The sequence below is a fragment of the Parastagonospora nodorum genome, assembly GCF_000146915.1.
Source record: "Parastagonospora nodorum SN15 chromosome Unknown scaffold_20, whole genome shotgun sequence".
Lineage (NCBI taxonomy): Eukaryota > Fungi > Ascomycota > Dothideomycetes > Pleosporales > Phaeosphaeriaceae > Parastagonospora > Parastagonospora nodorum.
Genome location: NW_001884568.1, coordinates 48,329 through 64,780, shown reverse-complemented (window position 1 = coordinate 64,780; position 16,452 = coordinate 48,329). Strand labels below are relative to the sequence as shown.

The 16,452-nt window shown below is 52.7% G+C and overlaps 8 protein-coding genes across 8 annotated transcripts; 5 read left to right on the top strand and 3 right to left on the bottom strand.

The window, feature by feature from the left end:
* Nucleotides 1–95: 95 nt before the first annotated feature.
* SNOG_11666 (hypothetical protein) lies at nt 96–1,097 on the bottom strand (the record flags this gene model as incomplete). Its single annotated transcript, XM_001801854.1, has 3 exons — nt 96–245; nt 305–615; nt 704–1,097. 3 exons carry the CDS (start codon nt 1,095–1,097, stop codon nt 96–98), a joined length of 855 nt encoding a protein of 284 aa, XP_001801906.1.
* A 450-nt stretch (nt 1,098–1,547) lies between these two features.
* Nucleotides 1,548–2,363, top strand: SNOG_11665 (hypothetical protein; the record flags this gene model as incomplete). The annotated part of the gene is made up of 4 exons (XM_001801853.1): nt 1,548–1,673; nt 1,720–1,949; nt 2,002–2,117; nt 2,167–2,363. The coding sequence occupies 4 exons, from the start codon at nt 1,548–1,550 to the stop codon at nt 2,361–2,363; spliced, it is 669 nt and encodes a 222-aa protein (XP_001801905.1).
* A 715-nt stretch (nt 2,364–3,078) lies between these two features.
* On the top strand, nt 3,079–3,325 carry SNOG_11664 (hypothetical protein; the record flags this gene model as incomplete). The annotated part of the gene is made up of 3 exons (XM_001801852.1): nt 3,079–3,135; nt 3,159–3,206; nt 3,284–3,325. 3 exons carry the CDS (start codon nt 3,079–3,081, stop codon nt 3,323–3,325), a joined length of 147 nt encoding a protein of 48 aa, XP_001801904.1.
* A 1,304-nt stretch (nt 3,326–4,629) lies between these two features.
* On the top strand, nt 4,630–8,376 carry SNOG_11663 (hypothetical protein). The gene is made up of 7 exons (XM_001801850.1): nt 4,630–4,661; nt 4,716–4,779; nt 4,857–4,927; nt 4,984–5,039; nt 5,325–5,461; nt 5,950–5,957; nt 7,066–8,376. The coding sequence occupies exons 2-7, from the start codon at nt 4,775–4,777 to the stop codon at nt 8,169–8,171; spliced, it is 1,383 nt and encodes a 460-aa protein (XP_001801902.1). The 5' UTR covers nt 4,630–4,661; nt 4,716–4,774; the 3' UTR covers nt 8,172–8,376.
* SNOG_20125 (hypothetical protein) lies at nt 5,319–5,621 on the bottom strand (the record flags this gene model as incomplete). The annotated part of the gene is made up of 2 exons (XM_001801851.1): nt 5,319–5,436; nt 5,506–5,621. The coding sequence occupies 2 exons, from the start codon at nt 5,619–5,621 to the stop codon at nt 5,319–5,321; spliced, it is 234 nt and encodes a 77-aa protein (XP_001801903.1).
* Nucleotides 8,377–8,584: 208 nt separating the features above from the next.
* Nucleotides 8,585–9,309, bottom strand: SNOG_11662 (hypothetical protein; the record flags this gene model as incomplete). The annotated part of the gene is made up of 2 exons (XM_001801849.1): nt 8,585–8,599; nt 8,635–9,309. 2 exons carry the CDS (start codon nt 9,307–9,309, stop codon nt 8,585–8,587), a joined length of 690 nt encoding a protein of 229 aa, XP_001801901.1.
* Nucleotides 9,310–9,684: 375 nt separating this feature from the next.
* Nucleotides 9,685–11,402, top strand: SNOG_11661 (hypothetical protein; the record flags this gene model as incomplete). Its single annotated transcript, XM_001801848.1, has 4 exons — nt 9,685–10,513; nt 10,673–11,223; nt 11,273–11,343; nt 11,393–11,402. 4 exons carry the CDS (start codon nt 9,685–9,687, stop codon nt 11,400–11,402), a joined length of 1,461 nt encoding a protein of 486 aa, XP_001801900.1.
* A 1,050-nt stretch (nt 11,403–12,452) lies between these two features.
* On the top strand, nt 12,453–16,176 carry SNOG_11660 (hypothetical protein; the record flags this gene model as incomplete). The annotated part of the gene is made up of 5 exons (XM_001801847.1): nt 12,453–12,664; nt 12,770–12,997; nt 13,049–15,168; nt 15,241–15,837; nt 15,893–16,176. The coding sequence occupies 5 exons, from the start codon at nt 12,453–12,455 to the stop codon at nt 16,174–16,176; spliced, it is 3,441 nt and encodes a 1,146-aa protein (XP_001801899.1).
* Between the last annotated feature and the right edge of the window lie 276 nt (nt 16,177–16,452).

The following is a 16,452-nucleotide window of genomic DNA, read 5'->3' as shown; positions in this document are numbered from 1 at the left end:
AGATGGGTGGCCGCGGCTGCAAGGTAGCGAAGAGGCAGGTATAGATAGTGAGTGGGGACTGAGCCAGTATTTTGTCAGTCCACAACATGTTCAAATTATGACCGTGCCTTTGGTAGTGTGTAGCCTCCCATGTCTTCAAAGAACTTTCCACCTTCTGCCATTGTGTTTGCAATCTCTTCCCCAAGCCACTGTTTTGTGAGTGCTGTTCTAGCTATCTCTATCTCTCTGACAAGACCTCCGGCCACCTACAGTCAATATTAGTATGACTCCATTCGCATCAATACATGTATGTTCCGTTCCTTACCATCATGCTATGTCCTTTTTTACTCGGATCCATGCTTGTCTCCATAATCGCTTTCGCAACATCTTGGACGCTATTCGCCGGCAATCCTCTCTTCTTCCATTCCTGCGAGTAGCCGGTGGTTATGTATGTTGGTGTGAAGAAAGGCGCGACCACATTGACTCTTACACCGAGCTCTTTTGCCTTTCGTTGCGATGCGCGAGCCAGTCCAACAACACCATGTTTAGACGAGATATATGAGACCACCCCCGTGCCGCCAAAGTACCCTGACGTCGAAGCTACAAGCACTACTGATCCTTTTGCACCGTCAGAGTCTGGTGGATTGGAAGACATGAAGTGCATGGCTAGTCGTAGTGCTATTGACTGTTAGCATAATTTAAGTGTCATATTGTTTTGGCTTACTGTTCATAGTTCCCTTCAAATTGACATCGACGACCTTGTACGCCTCCACCGGCTCTTTCAACTCCCCAGCTTCGTCTTCCTCGAATTCGAAGAATCCTTTGCTTTCCATCAACCCCGCGTTAGCTACCACCACATCGATTTGACCGAATCGATTCTTCGTCTCTCTAAAGAGAACTCGGATATCGTTCCAACTGGTGATGTCGGTCGGATGGTACATAGCTCTTCCTGGGTCTGACAGTGAGGAAATCACAGCCTCCGCGGCATCTTTTGTGAAGGGTAAATCTGCGATGACGACGTTGCAGCCGGCGGAATGGTAGGAGCGGATTGTTTGAGCGCCAATGCCGTTCGCGCTGCCAGTGACAATAATGGTCTTGGGCTTGCCATTCGGTAGCATGTTGGTAGAGGACATGTTTGTCATGACGCTGTGATATTGAAGCTGAGGACTATCTACGCGTCCTTGGACCAGTGTTTCTTACTGGCGAAGGTCTGCTGTTTAGCACAGGAGAAGATGTCGACGACGTGGTTAGGTAGTATTGGATCTTTGCGATCGTTGTCATTCTTCCACACGTCAGGAGTTACATACATTGTCTTCATCCAGCGCCAGATCGCTAAAGCCATGCATCGACCCGAGTAGTGCGTGATAGGCAGTGAGCTCGGGGAGTGTCGTGCCCTCTCCGAAAGCGTGGGGTACCTACCCCGCCGAATCCGGCGCTTTCATTGAAGCGTCCTAATTCGCTCCCTCAGTCTCACCATCTACTACCAACTGGAAAAGAGTGAAGTTTGACGACCAAGACATAAACAACATAAACGAACTCGAAGTACGGCAATACACGAAGACGACAAGATGACTAGTCACGAGATCCCAATACCGCGCGACCCAACTGAAGACGAAGCACTTGCCCTTTTCAAAGCAGTCGAGGAGAAATTTCCGTCAAAATCGCTTGGATCTGACAAGTGGTACATCTTGACTGTAAGAGAGTCCATACAAGAAAGTTTTGATGCTCATCAGGACGCAGTACGCAGCAATGGTTGGTGGCGGCCAGCCTGGTTTCGCCCCATTGCTATACAAAGAGCTCATCAAGCGACCTGAATATACTACGTCAGAACAGCGACAAGGGTTGATGCGACGCATACGAGAGACGCTGTTCAAGCTGATCGTGATCATTGGTGTCTGCAAACCACTAGAGGCAGTCTTCGACATCGATGCGATCACGCGAGCTGAAGACAAAGACTACAGCTTTTCAAGGTATGAGAAGATAGAGACAGGATAGGCGAAAGACATCCTGACGAAGTGATAGAGAAGGTTGGCAGTGCGATGAGGCCAATGCGAAGCGTGGCTTCGCCTGGCAAGATCGGTTATACAAGCATAACCAACAAAATATCGACAACGTGCTGGCCTCGCAGCGGGACTTTGGTAGGCAAGCAATTCTTTTGATTGTGTTCAATTATAACTCGGCAATTAGACTGGACGAGTAAGCAGATCACGTATGGGCTTTACCTGTCCGATCACAGTATTCTGAACGATGTGGAGACTGAGCTCACGGTGCTCTCTGGCATCATGATCCAGAATCTTCCCAGAGAGACAGCATGGCATCTACGAGGTACAAGACGGATAGGAGTGAGCATGGAGGATGTTGAGACTATCCAACAATGCGTATGAACTCCTCGAATTCCGCGCTCTACGTTTACTGACTTTGGCCAGATTGAGCTCGTTGCGACATTCTGTAGCTTACGGTTGCACAAAGTTCCTCGCGTTGCTGACATCGAGCACGAAGTATAGTCGTCTGTGTTTAAACTTGACGCGAATTGACCCTCTGGTCTGTGAACATATGGCAGTCAGCACGATGCGCTGCCGGAAGAATGTTCGCATTATAATCTAGACTGAATAAAGAAGAACAAGTGACAAGATCTAAATGACATCATAATTGAGATCTTGAAATCGAATTCTGTGACAAGCTCCGACGCGGAGCGCATGGTCCAGAGTGGGGCTTGCTTCACGGATGAGTTATTTACCATGCTTTTTAGATCAACTTTGGTCTAGCTCAGCAGCTTTGTCGGGGAAGATTGCTTGTCTCCGAAGATCTCGCATCGTAGCTGTGTGGACGTCCCTGTTTGTGGAGCGTGGCTTGAGCTGCATCGCCTTGGAAAACAACACCCGGAAAGGCAACAGTGCGGGGAAGTCTCCAATATAGATAGGCTAAAGCCATTATTCTCCACGGGGACAGGCCCCAATCCAGCTTTCTGTTTCTCGTATGAACCACCAGGGTCTTCATAAGTGGATGTGCGGCAGTGTTGGTACGTGAGGTAGGTGGAGCTGAGCGTGTACATAACATGATCAGCACCAAGGACCCGTTATTTAACCTCCTCTCGCAGATATGCTGTTTCTTGACTCAACTCCTGCTCTTCTCTCGTTGCTGGCCACCGCACAGCAGGTATGACACCAACGTATCCAAAGTTCTCCGGCCAGCATGAAGAAGCCCGCCCAAAGCCATATACTCCTGAGGTAAGTTGCATAGAAGCGCTCGAGAGCAGGTACTGTCCAATATCTTGACCGATTCATAGCAACTCTGGACTAGATAGGATACGATTAAGATAATTTTTACCCTCTTGTCATACGTGTGAGTTATTCGGGTATAAATATAGCTCGGGAAATGAACTGCTCGTCGATATGGAGTAGTCTCAGGCAGGGCAATTATCAATGACGCCCAAATGACGCATACCGGAATTGGCAGAATTTTGAGCAGCATTGTAACGAGGCTGCCCGTCTACTTGAAACGCCTTTCACAAATAGCATTAGACCTTACAAGCAGGTCAAGCGCCGGCGCGCAAAAGAGGGCCAAACATTGATAATACTCGGAGGCCTCCAGAGTACCGTCAGCCTCAAGAGTTGTCCCACCAGGCATTGACCAAATTTCTGCCCACCGTTTCCTGACGAGAGGAGGAGAAGAGGTTGAGAGGTAGCCTGTACATGCTCAGAGACTTCTAACAGAATCAGCTAGAGTATCTTAAACCTGTGTATACCTTCAGGCTCGACTAAGTATGCTACTAAAGAATGGTAGCTTCTGTCGTCTAGGTGCAGAGCGGGCACGAATTTTGCCGCTGCCTGGTGGTCCCAGTATTTTGATCGAGGTCATCTCGCAATCACAATCAGTTACGGCATTCCATACCCTTCATTCTCGAAACCTTGGCTGCGTCGACCATCATGATGGCGGGGCTTGGCCTGTGATGGTGACTAGAAAGGGCGGTAGGGCGGTAAATGGGGGGGCCGGCAGACGTATGCAACTGTGAGTCAATGAGTGCCTGCTTTTTTCATCGAAGTGATTGGAAGGCAATGGGTAGCAGCGGCAACGCAAATTTGGATACGGTGTTGTGCATGTTCTGGGCGGCATGAAGAAGATGGCAAAGTCGAATCAGGTCTATTGAAATGCGTCAAACTAAGACACAAAGGATAGTGGGGCTATGATGGCAAGTACCCCGCCAAAAGTTCTTTGCAATAGCAAATGTTGCCTCCACAACACGACTGGTGGGTGGCTTGGTTACATTGTAATTTTAGAGCATATCGAACAAATACAAAGGAAGGCTTGAGGACAGAGGCCCCGAATTATCATCTCCAATTAAGTAAAATTATTGATTGTGGCCGTGACGCGGTGGTGTCCGAGAAGTCGCATGATGAAGTCGCAGATGCGGCTGTGGCAACGGATTTAGAGGGCGGTCACAGAGGCTAGGGCCCAAAGAGCCAATTGCAGCGCCTGGCTGCCTATTTTGCCATTGAAACGTCGCAGGTGAGAGATCCCGGCTGGGGCCTTTGGGCGTTGCCAGCAGAGTTTTTGCGTTGCGTAGCCCGACAATTTTAGCGCTAGGATTCCTTGGCACACCCCGCCTCTCTTTATATTCTTGCCCTCCCTTCCACACCCATTTCTCGCCTTGTCGCCCACACCATACACGAGCTGTATATCTGGTTAGTCAACCACGCCTGCCTCTTACTCTCAACCACCACTGACATTGCGTGCAGAGCACTCAACCTACTTCACCTCAACCTCCACATAAACCAAAACACACACAACCGCCATCATGGGGTAAGTCAGCCTGCTGGCTTCGTGCCTCGAGCCGCGCCACCACATCATGACACACAGTATGCTAACAACCTCCTCAGTAAAGAGAAGATGCACATCAACGTGGTCGTTATCGGCCACGTTGACTCCGGAAAGTCAACCACCACCGGCCGTAAGCCTTGCCCCTCCACACGAAGCGGGGTCACAACAGCTCACATTGGTATACAGACTTGATCTACAAGTGCGGTGGTATTGACAAGCGTACCATCGAGAAGTTCGAGAAGGTACGGTTACCCATTTCTTTCGATCCGGCAATCTGCAGGCACAGGTGCTTCCTTTGAGCGTGCAGCCAATTTTTGGCTTATCGCAAAGAGGGGCATTTTTCCATGGTGGGGTGTGCGAACTTTTCCTGCACCAGCGCTAGTCCATTTCGGGGCTTCGCCAACTCAACACCATGACGCACATTCGACACGAAAATCGCGAAGCGCGTCTGCGCCTTGCCTGCCAAGTTCTTTCGCTCGCTTCAAACTTCATCGTGCTAAACTTCATCTTGCTAACAACACTCACAGGAAGCCGCAGAACTCGGCAAGGGTTCCTTCAAGTACGCATGGGTTCTTGACAAGTTGAAGGCCGAGCGTGAGCGTGGTATCACCATTGACATTGCGCTCTGGAAGTTCGAAACTCCTCGTTACTATGTAACCGTCAGGTCAGTGCCTTTACCCTTACCTTCCTGTGCTTCACGATGCTAACATGTTGTAGTATGTTTGCACCTTTTCTTTGTTCTTATCTCCTTCCATGTTGCTCATGACGCTCTTGCTGTCGCTCATGATGCTCATGATGCTCTTGCTGCTCTTGCTGTCACGCATGATGCTGTTGCTGCTGCTTCACGATGCTCTTGCTTTCGTGTGTAGCATGTTCCTTCCAGCATCATGCTGCTGCCGCTTCAGGACCTGGAGGATGCCTTTTGTTTCTGCTCTTGTGTTCTGGCTTCATCCTCCAGCATCCCACCTTTGTTCAGCTTCTGCGTCGGCTGCATCCAGCTTGCATCCTGCCTACATTCTGTCTTTCTGCCTCTTCAAGACTTCACCATGGAGGACCCTTACGACGCTCGCTACGGTTCCATTGAGTCACACATCGACGCTGCTGGCTTTCAGCTGGTGAACCTCAATCTTCCTTCCTGGTACATCAACCCAGACATCAAGGTAGCCTTCGCATCGCTGTCCCAGTGGGCATATACGTGGTCCGCGACGCACCTCTTCAGGTCGCTCCAGGTCTAGCTGAGGTGCTCTCTTCAAGCAAGCCTCCTGGTCTCGACTTCTTTCGACGCCTTCCAAAGCCTCCTGCCTCCAAGCTCTGGGCTGTTTACGCTCTCATCCTCGAACATCTTGAGCTAGAGCCTGTTCTTTACATCGGGTCTGGGACCAGTGCAAGTGCTGGGGTTCAAGGTCGACACACCGGGTACCTGACAGGTTCTGGCAACATCCCCGTCCTCGTCAAACTCGCCCTAAATCAGGGTTATTCCCTATGTTTTGGGATGTTGTGCTGGACCCCCTTGCCCCCTCCTCAGCTTGTTCCTCGACTCCGGGCCCGCTTTCTAGCATTGGAGTCAGTCTTTGCTGTAATCTTCTGCGCCTGCGTCAAGATGATCATGGATGACGTCTTCATTCCTGACTTCTTTCTCTGGTCTCGAGCTGAAGTCACTTGGAAGCCTGGCTGCACTCACCTCTCGCTGTCTGAGAGCGTCCGAGCAGACCTTGAGCTCACCGAGGAAGAGCTTGTCCTTGCTCATGAACTCCGACTCCAGCGCAATGTAGCAAAGACCCAACGCTGTCGCAAGAGGAAGCGTGAGGAGGATGAAGAGCTCTACCTGCAGAACAACTTGGCGCAACATCAGGCCTGGAGCGAACGCAACCCTGGCAGAGTGAATGAGATCGCTGCCGATGTCCGGAACAAAGCCAAAGACCTTCAGCGGTTCCGATGCGAGGTGTGTGATCACAACGCCGCCACCCAACACGCCTTGGACTCTCATCTTCTCACCAAAGCTCATCTCGATGCTGAGAAAGCGGGTCGCAAGGTTCTGAAGCCGCTCTCAGCTGCTGCTCTGAACAGGAGAGCATCTCGTGAAGCCGCCATCGCGAACCGCGTTCACTACTGCGCGCCATGCGACAAAGCCTGCACCAGCAGCACTGATCTGAAGAGGCACAAAGACAAGCAGAAACACAAGGACATAGTAGCAAGACAACAAGCAAGAAAGCAAGCAGCGTGATGAACTCACTTCTTAACGAACTCTATTGCTAACACTTTACTTAGTTGACGCCCCCGGTCACCGTGATTTCATCAAGAACATGATCACTGGTACCTCCCAGGCTGACTGCGCTATTCTCATTATCGCTGCCGGTACTGGTGAGTTCGAGGCTGGTATCTCCAAGGATGGTCAGACCCGTGAGCACGCTCTGCTCGCCTACACCCTCGGTGTCAAGCAGCTCATCGTCGCCATCAACAAGATGGACACCACCAAGTGGTCCGAGGACCGTTACCAGGAGATCATCAAGGAGACCTCCAACTTCATCAAGAAGGTCGGCTACAACCCCAAGCACGTTCCCTTCGTCCCCATCTCCGGATTCAACGGCGACAACATGATCGACGTTTCCACCAACTGCCCATGGTACAAGGGTTGGGAGAAGGAGATCAAGACCAAGGCCACCGGCAAGACCCTCCTCGAGGCTATTGACGCCATTGAGCCCCCGTCCCGTCCTACCGACAAGCCTCTCCGTCTGCCCCTCCAGGACGTGTACAAGATTGGTGGTATTGGCACGGTTCCCGTCGGTCGTGTCGAGACCGGTATCATCAAGTCCGGTATGGTCGTCACTTTCGCCCCCGCTGGTGTCACCACCGAAGTCAAGTCCGTCGAGATGCACCACGAGCAGCTTGTCGAGGGTGTCCCCGGTGACAACGTCGGCTTCAACGTCAAGAACGTCTCCGTCAAGGAGATCCGTCGTGGCAACGTTGCCGGTGACTCCAAGAACGACCCCCCCAAGGGTGCCGAGTCCTTCAACGCCCAGGTCATCGTCCTCAACCACCCTGGTCAGGTCGGTGCCGGTTACGCACCAGTTCTCGACTGCCACACTGCCCACATTGCTTGCAAGTTCTCCGAGCTCCTCGAGAAGATCGACCGCCGTACCGGAAAGTCTGTTGAGAACTCACCCAAGTTCATCAAGTCTGGTGACGCTGCCATCGTCAAGATGGTTCCCTCCAAGCCCATGTGCGTTGAGGCTTTCACTGACTACCCTCCTCTCGGTCGTTTCGCTGTCCGTGACATGCGTCAAACCGTCGCTGTCGGTGTCATCAAGTCTGTCGTCAAGGCCGACAAGGCTGGCAAGGTCACCAAGGCTGCCCAGAAGGCTATCAAGAAATAAGCGCGCTCTCTTCGAGTCGCTCGTTTCTTTCCTTTCTCTAGATACCTGGTTCTGGGGATGTGGTGGCTTCGGAAAAGCTATGATGACTTTTGAAATGTATCATGCATAACGATTAGGTTAGGGTTCCTGGCGTAGTCCCTCCATAGACTTCACAAATGATCTGAATGAAAGTTATGGGTGGACAATCATTATCTTGTGCTTGTTGATGACTTGATACTGTGACCGACGAATGTCTTGCATGATCTTTGCCTCACTGACTTCGTTATGGGTGCGTTTACATAGAAACTCTCGTTCTCTCTTCGTAATGCTCAAATAAAGCAGCGGCCACGCCATTTGTCTCGTCATTCTGTCGTGCTGTACATGCACGAACAAACTCAGACACTTCGCCCTTCCTGCCCCAAGGTATTACCCAATCACCACTTGCTACCCTGGGAGCCAGTCCAGCATACAGCAGCGTGCATACATCATACTCTGTGCGTTGCGCACCAAAAGGTAAGAATCGGCCAAAGGAGCGGCGCAGATCTGCGCCTTGTCGACGCTGATCCACAAGGACATGCTGCACGCCCGAGGGATTGCTGTTCGGCAACGTGTGCGCATACGAATCATTCAGCTTCGGACACTGCTTACGCCGTGAGAACTCCTGCGCGAGGAAGTAGAGTTGATCGCAGCTGGCCTGTGCTGAGTCTTCTTCGGAGATCCATATGACACGGATTGATGAATTAGGGTGGCAGAAATGCGACGCGCTGGTTTGTAGTATAGGCATGAGGAGTTTTACAAGAACGAAGCAGGGGAGGAATTCATTGCTGCAGTTGACAAACAGCACATCGAGACGCCATTCGTTTTCCAAGAAATTGTCGACAGCGGACTTGACGCTGGCGAGATCGGAGGGGTCGTAGACGAAGGGTTTGAGATGACCTTTGGAGTTTGGACAGGAGGCTTTCAGGATGTCGATAGTGTCGTAGGAGGATAGGCCAATGTAGATTGTAGCATGTAGATTATACAGTGTTCTTGCCAGGGAGATGTTGCTGGGCAAAGAGGTGTCGGTGATGATGTAGATTTTGGAGGAGAGGTCAATGAGGCAGGAGGACGTGAACACGGGAGCCGGTGGAGACGCGAAGAGCATCGAGAGAAAAGACATCATGAATCAGCTCCATGCAACATGAAATCGCACACCGAGCGGGTGTATGTGTATGGGCTTCTGTCAACTTTTACTTCACGATGAGGGGTAAACAGGTGGTACTGGGTCGAAGTCGAAACGGGGGCCGCATCTCCAGCCAGCTGCTTCTTCCCTTAAGCTTCTGTAGCCACTCGTTTCTATCTCTTGTGCGACAGAGTCAACACATCCTCCAGCACGCTATGTATGTTCCTCAAGTGGATGTGATGAAGAGTAATTATTGAGGGTGTGCAGCACTTTCTAGATTGTGGTTAGCTTCAGGGCTAGCGTGGTCGCGCCTTGCCAATCTACCAGCTGCATCACTCCTCGCTCTCACATCGTCACCGTGCAATTCGAGCCATGTCAGCGGATCTTTTCGCAGAGTTTGCAGCAGAATCGACTGCAAGTCAAGGGAAGCAACCGATTTCAAATGCAAGACCGGCACAACAACCGCCACCAAACTTCAGCTTCTTTGACAGCTTGGACGCAACACCAACCCCAGTGGCTCAGCCGCAATCACTATACCAACAGCAACAGTTCCAGAACTTTGTACCAGTGACTGCACTAGAGAACGCAAGCGATGACAATGATGATTGGGGCGATTTCGAAGGTGATTCTGCAACAATTGAGCCCGCGTCTTCTGCAGGCCAGGACCCGTTCGCAATCGCGTCAACATTGACTGCACAGCTACCGCAGAGCACGGGGTCCACGACAACGAACATCCAAGATCCACTAGCTTTTGATCTGAAGCAACCAAGCCGGCCTGACGAAAGGTTATGGAAGAAAGCGCCCATAATTAAAGCGAAGAAATCAGTAGACCCGAGCGTGTTATTTGACGCAGAAGACGACTTGGATGATGATGACGATTTTGGAGACTTTGAGGGTGTCGATTCAAACGCCGATGCTCCAGTGGTAGGCCGTCAGTCCTCCGGACTCGTTGACTTGCTCGGGGATTTGAGTGTATCGCAGCCCAAGCCCTCGACATCCATCGGAACGAGGACTAGTATTAACAAGCCTACTACACTGAGTCAATCAACAAGGAAGAAAAGTCGCGGTGGGGCGTTCGGTGAGATGACGAACCCGAAGCAACCTGGGACGAAATCAGCACCACAGACAGAAGATGATGGTTGGGACACATTCGATGATTGGGAGGCCTCTATTCCCACAAAGACGCCAGCGAATACCTCAAGTAAGAGAGTCACAGAAAACGCAATGACTAAGAAGGGGGCTGCAAGTCCTGTACCCATACTGTCTCCGACCATTGAAGATCCACAGCCTGGGGAGCTACCGCCAACCAATGTACCGCCTCCTGGTGTGCTCTTATCCTTGTTCCCTTCGTTATTCGCAGATGCACAGGAAAAGCTCTTCAAGCCTATGGCTGCACAGACATTGCCAATGAGAAACAAGCTTATGGCTGAACCAGCGACGATCAATTATCTGCAGGGATACCTCGTGCTCGCAAACGTTGCCGCGCACATCATTGCGGGTCGAAAGCTACGATGGAAACGTGATCAGCATCTATCCCAGGGCATGCGCATTGGTCCCGCATCTTCACGGGCAACATCAGGCATGAAGCTCACGGGCATCGATAGAGGGGAAAACATGAAAGAGGAGAGGGAGACTTCGGATGTTGTGAGAGTGTGGAAAGAGCAGGTTGGACGACTTCGACACGTGGTGTCTGGTACAAACCAAATCAAGGCTGGGACACTTGGTCTAGTGCCAGACCTCCAGGAGACGATGCCCGTCAAGACGTTGAAGCAATCGGAAGGTGGCATACCCGCACGACAGCCATGCATGATGTGCGGTCTGAAGAGAGAGGAACGAGTCACTGCAACAGACATGGCCACGGACGACAGCTTTGGAGAGTGGTGGATCGATCAGGTCAACATGCATCGAGGTGTGTGCTTCACTGCCGCAAGAAAACAAAGTACTGACCGACTGTCACTAGGATGTCGGAACTTCTGGAACCAACACAAGGAAGCTCTTCGACAACGATGAATGGGTCAAGCACACACTGGAGTACGTCGCATACAGAATGATGATACCAGCTTGCAATCCGATGTAACAGCCCAATGTAGATGCGATACTGTTCGCGTTTCCGAGCCCATTCATGGTCCCTCGTCAGCGACGAGCTGCAGTGTGTCGGGCTCGCGGCCCGTATACGTGGTGATCAGCGTCCGCGAAGGGTATGTTATCCTCAGCCAATGACGGCCCGCGGGGAGTACGAGGATGGACCTAGCGCTCACTTGCACAGCAACGGAAAATCAATTTGTATGGTACGCGAGAGAGGCTCTGGATGCGAACAAAGTGCAACATGGTACACATGATGAGCTGTCGATGAATCTTGGGCACAGGGTCCGTAATCTGAAATAGCGTGGAGGGCATGGATCGATTGAGGGAGGTGTAGCGGGGGCGCATGCAATTGACATGTATGAGCTGTAGGGTAGAAACACATGTCAAGGCTGCTAACGGACGCTTGCCGGCGCTGTCAGACAGAGGCGTCCGCAAAGGTTCCAGCAGCGCGTGTTGTCAGCGACTTTGGTGCGACATGTCGCTTCGAGCGTCGCCGACGACTGATGATGGTCGCTGATGACGTCGGCATGCGAATTGTACCACGGGTGCTTGTTGCTTTGTTCGCGTGAGATGGCGAAGATCTAGGACGCATGGAGCGTGGAGGCGACTACGACGGGAGGTGGGAGTCTGTGCTGCGGGGCAAACGTGCGGAGGCGTGCAGGTGGTCTCGATGCAAAGACTCTCTCGTCCCCAGTGCGCTTTTTGGTTGCAGCAGCGTATAGACACACATCAATGCCAGTATCCTTCCCTCGCGACGCCCAGTGCTAGTGTTGACCGCCGTTCCGCATCGCTACGCTTCATACTACAGCCACAGCAGCCTCGCCCTACGCTTCCGCGCCCAGACGTCCCCGCAAAGACGCTTTGCAACACAGCCGCCGCAGCACAGTCGATCGTGACGCGCACCGTGTCTACGCCTGGCAGTGTACGGAGGAACGACACGCCTTCCCGCGCGACAGCAATTGCTCATGCCAGCTTCACCGCCCCCACCATGCCCACGTGAAGATGTGACTCCCTCATGTAAACCTACACCACCACCGACTCTCCTCCGGCCTCGCATGGACGCGCTCGCTGACACGCTTGTTCCGCCAGGCTCTGAACCCGAAGAAGTCCATTACGATGCCCTGCCGACGTTCCACGACTCGCCCGACTATGTCCCGCTGTCCAAGACGCAGAGCACCTCGAACCTGCTGAGGGCGCGGGGCCCGCCAGCGATAGACACGGGGAAGCGTATGAGCTTCGACGCGGGGCAGCTGGAACGCATGACAAGGTTAGTATGCGTGCTTTGTACGTGCATGGCGGGGTGGCCAGAGAGGCAGCCAGCGGACGTGTATGTGACATGCAAGCTGTGCAGTGGCTGACACATGCGCCCCAGGTCGCCCATCGTCCCCGAGCATGAGCATGGCATGGGCGTGTCTGGTCTCCGCCGCATTCGCCAGCAGGGAGGCTCACGCTTGCCGCCCTCAACACAGCGCGCAACTTCACTGAATATTGCCACGCCGCCCGTCTCGAGGCACCCCTCCGATACCGCGCCTACCGCGCCCACCGCGCCAGGCTCGCCGGCGTTTGCCTTTGGCGAGGACCTCTTGAGGTTCCCCTCAGAGTAAGACTGTCGTGGTCCACGAGTCTGGGAATCTTGGCTGATCGACTGCAGGTCTCTACACTCGTTCTCGTTTGCGACGCAGTCGGAGGAGTTTATACACAACCGTCAAAATGTGCTGAAGCGGTCCATAGACTTCATGCGGGACAGGCTGGGGTGGGCCGCTACGAACCCAGGCATAGCAAACGCCCAGGCCAAACTCAGCGGCGACCAGGAAGTGCAGAGCATGATGGAGCTGCTGAGCAGGGCAAACTTGATAGGCCACGACGGTGCTGGCGCACATGGCCTGGGTGCTCTAGGACCCATCACTGGCCCCGCGGACATGTCTGGCGAGAACCTCTTTGACAAGGACTTCTCCATTGCCGACAGATCCCACAGTCCTGAGAGCATGCTAGAGGCTGCGAGGCCGCCCGTACACAGAGCAACAACGACACAGGTCGCGAGCCCCAGTAGTGAACTTCCTGAGTCGCTGAGCAGTCCAGCCATTGAGGTAGCGTCGGAATCGTCAAGCCTACAAGCAAGGGACTCGTCTCCGCCGCCACCTCGGCGACCTCAACGTGCCGCACTGAAGCGCACCCTCACTGATGTGGCGCCTCTCACCATACAGAGCCAGCTCAACGATGTCCTAGCACAGCCATACTCCATCGCCGACCTAGGTCACGTCAACCACCTGGTCTCCCCCTCATCCATTCCCGCTGCACAGCCGAGCTTCAGCAATGTCCCGGGACCACACTCGGCAGGGTCAGCACCACACGGTCACGGCAGTCGACACGCTCCCGCCGCGCAAGCCATCTTTACCACCGAAGCACAATCGCCATGGACCATTACATCGGCAAACGACTTAGCATGCCTAGTTTTCGGTGTCACAAGAGCTGAGGTCCGTAAGCTGGGCATCCTCGAGGTCGTGCGAGAAGATCGCAGAAAGTGGCTCGAAGACAAGTTGAGGAATCCAGACATTGGATCCAACACACCGCGAGATGGCCAGGCCCCGGCCTTGAGCCCATCCACGAATATGAAAGTTGGCGGCGGTGTTACAGCACGTTTATTGAGCAAGCCCTCATCGCGCGTAGTGGCGGCTAGGAAGGCTAAGACGGATGACGGCAGCGGATCTTCATACTACAATGCCAAGAAAACAGGTAAACTGAATCACGAGTCGAAAGGATCAAGAGGCGTCTTGCTTTGTGGAGACGTCATTCCCATCCAGAAGCGAAATGGTGCAACAGGTTCTGCCAGCTTGTGGGTCAAAGAGAAAAGAGGCGGCCTCATCTGGGTGCTCGAAGAAATCGCAGAAGACGTTGTGTTCATCAATGTTGACGAGGTTGGATGCGTTTCCAAGGGCTGGGGCGCCATCGACGCGGTATTCGGAAGCGATCGGTTGCGGAGAGGAATGGATCTCAAGCGATTACTACCCGGCATTCCACGCCTCAAAGGCACAAACACAGGTGGCTTGGATTACGACGAGATTGCAGACGTGCTCAGCTACACCGCACGAACATCAAACAGTATCAATATTCCAGTAACAGTCGAGGCGTTGCCTGGAGAGCTGACATTCCGAGTCTCGAGCTTCCCTCACATCGCAGGCATCATCGTGCTTTCCTCATCCGACCTCACAGTCACAAGCTCCAACTCGGTCTTTTCCTCCGCACTATTCGGGCAGCCGCGACCTGAAGGTATTCACGTCAGCAAACTCATCCCAGCTTTCGATAAGATACTGCATGTAATGACCGACGAGGACAAGATCGAGTTGGTCGACGGTATAGTCATCCCTGAACACAGTTTCCGACGCGCCCGGGCATTGCTTGCTATGCGAGAAGGCAGTGCTGACGCCGCCGCGATTTTCTTGCGGCCGAGCGGGCTGCCTGCGCTCCACCGCGACGGCTCAGATATCATGGTCGATGTGCAGATGCGAGTCGTGAAGAGTGAAAAGACGCCACGCTTTGATGAGAATGTAATTGAAGAGGAAGACGTGCCAGCGAAACAAAACAAGGGTCCAGAGCTGGTATACGCTCTTTGGATAACGTATTCTAGGCAGCTGCACGCTGCAAACCATGGGATCGGTCCTGTGACTCCTCTCATGTCACGACCTGGAACACCGCCTCGCCAACCTGAGCCTGGACAGTCGAATCTTAACTTCCCCGACGAGCCCTCATCTGATAACTCAGCATCTTCATCAAGTACGCCACCTGTTTCACTCTTAACAAGACAAATACAAGACTCTGCACGAGCCGATAACTCGAAAGCGCCAGTCTCAACTATGCCGCCGGCGGCGGTCCCCGCCAAGAAGGACGAACCGCCCACGAAGAAGACCATCAACGACTTTGTTATCCTTGAAGAGATGGGTCAAGGTGCCTACGGGCAGGTCAAGCTGTGTCGTTTCAAGAAGAACAATGGAAAGAAAGTGGTGATCAAGTATGTCACAAAGCGCCGCATCTTGGTCGACACATGGACGCGCGATCGACGACTTGGCACCGTTCCTCTTGAGATCCACGTTCTAGATTATCTAAGGCGAGACGGCTTCAAGCATCCTAACATCGTGGAAATGTCTGACTTCTTCGAGGACGACACAAACTACTACATCGAGATGGTACCTCATGGCTTGCCTGGCATGGACCTATTCGATTACATCGAACTTCGTGTCAACATGGAAGAAAAGGAATGCCGCAAGATCTTTATCCAGGTTGCCGAAGCTGTACATCATCTGCACACCAAAGCTAAGGTTGTGCACCGTGACATCAAGGACGAAAACGTGGTGCTAGACGGGGAAGGTAATATCAAGCTCATTGACTTCGGCAGCGCAGCGTATATCAAAAGTGGACCTTTCGACGTCTTTGTAGGCACTATTGGTAGGCTCTGCCCCCATTTCTCCGTCCTACATTCCCCATACTAACAACATAACAGACTACGCCGCTCCCGAAGTCCTTGCGGGCCGCGCGTACCGCGGTAAAGAGCAAGACGTCTGGGCTCTGGGCATCCTGCTCTACACCATAATCTACAAAGAGAACCCGTTCTATAGTATAGACGAGATCATGGATCACGACCTGCGAGTGCCTTGGGTCATGAGCGAGGAGAGCATCGACCTTGTACGCCTGATGCTTGATCGGGATGTCGAGAAGAGGATTACTATCAGCCAAGTTCTGGACCATCCTTGGTGTCGTGGAGGCGTTGGTGAGGGGGAAATCTGATGGAGTAGAGGGCATATTGCATTATTTCATAACCACTCACAAGACAAGAGAGAAAGTCCCACCTGGAAAATGTGCGACAGACGCGCTGCATGGGCAGAGAGAAAGAATTGCATATAGATGATGTGAGGCATTTGAATCTTTGCATGAGAGTCGGGAAGTCGGAAAGGGTTGGATGCATACGGACATGATGCAATGGATTGACAATATCCTTTATGAGTCTCCATTTGTTCGGCTCTGCGTGTGGCATTTGCATGCATGATTATGGCATTATTTAGA

Coding starts and splice junctions, on each gene's coding strand:
- SNOG_11663 (XM_001801850.1), top strand. Junction 4,928..4,983: donor AAAGTCAACCACCACCGGCC/GTAAGCCTTGCC, acceptor ATTGGTATACAG/ACTTGATCTACAAGTGCGGT. Junction 5,040..5,324: donor CCATCGAGAAGTTCGAGAAG/GTACGGTTACCC, acceptor CAACACTCACAG/GAAGCCGCAGAACTCGGCAA.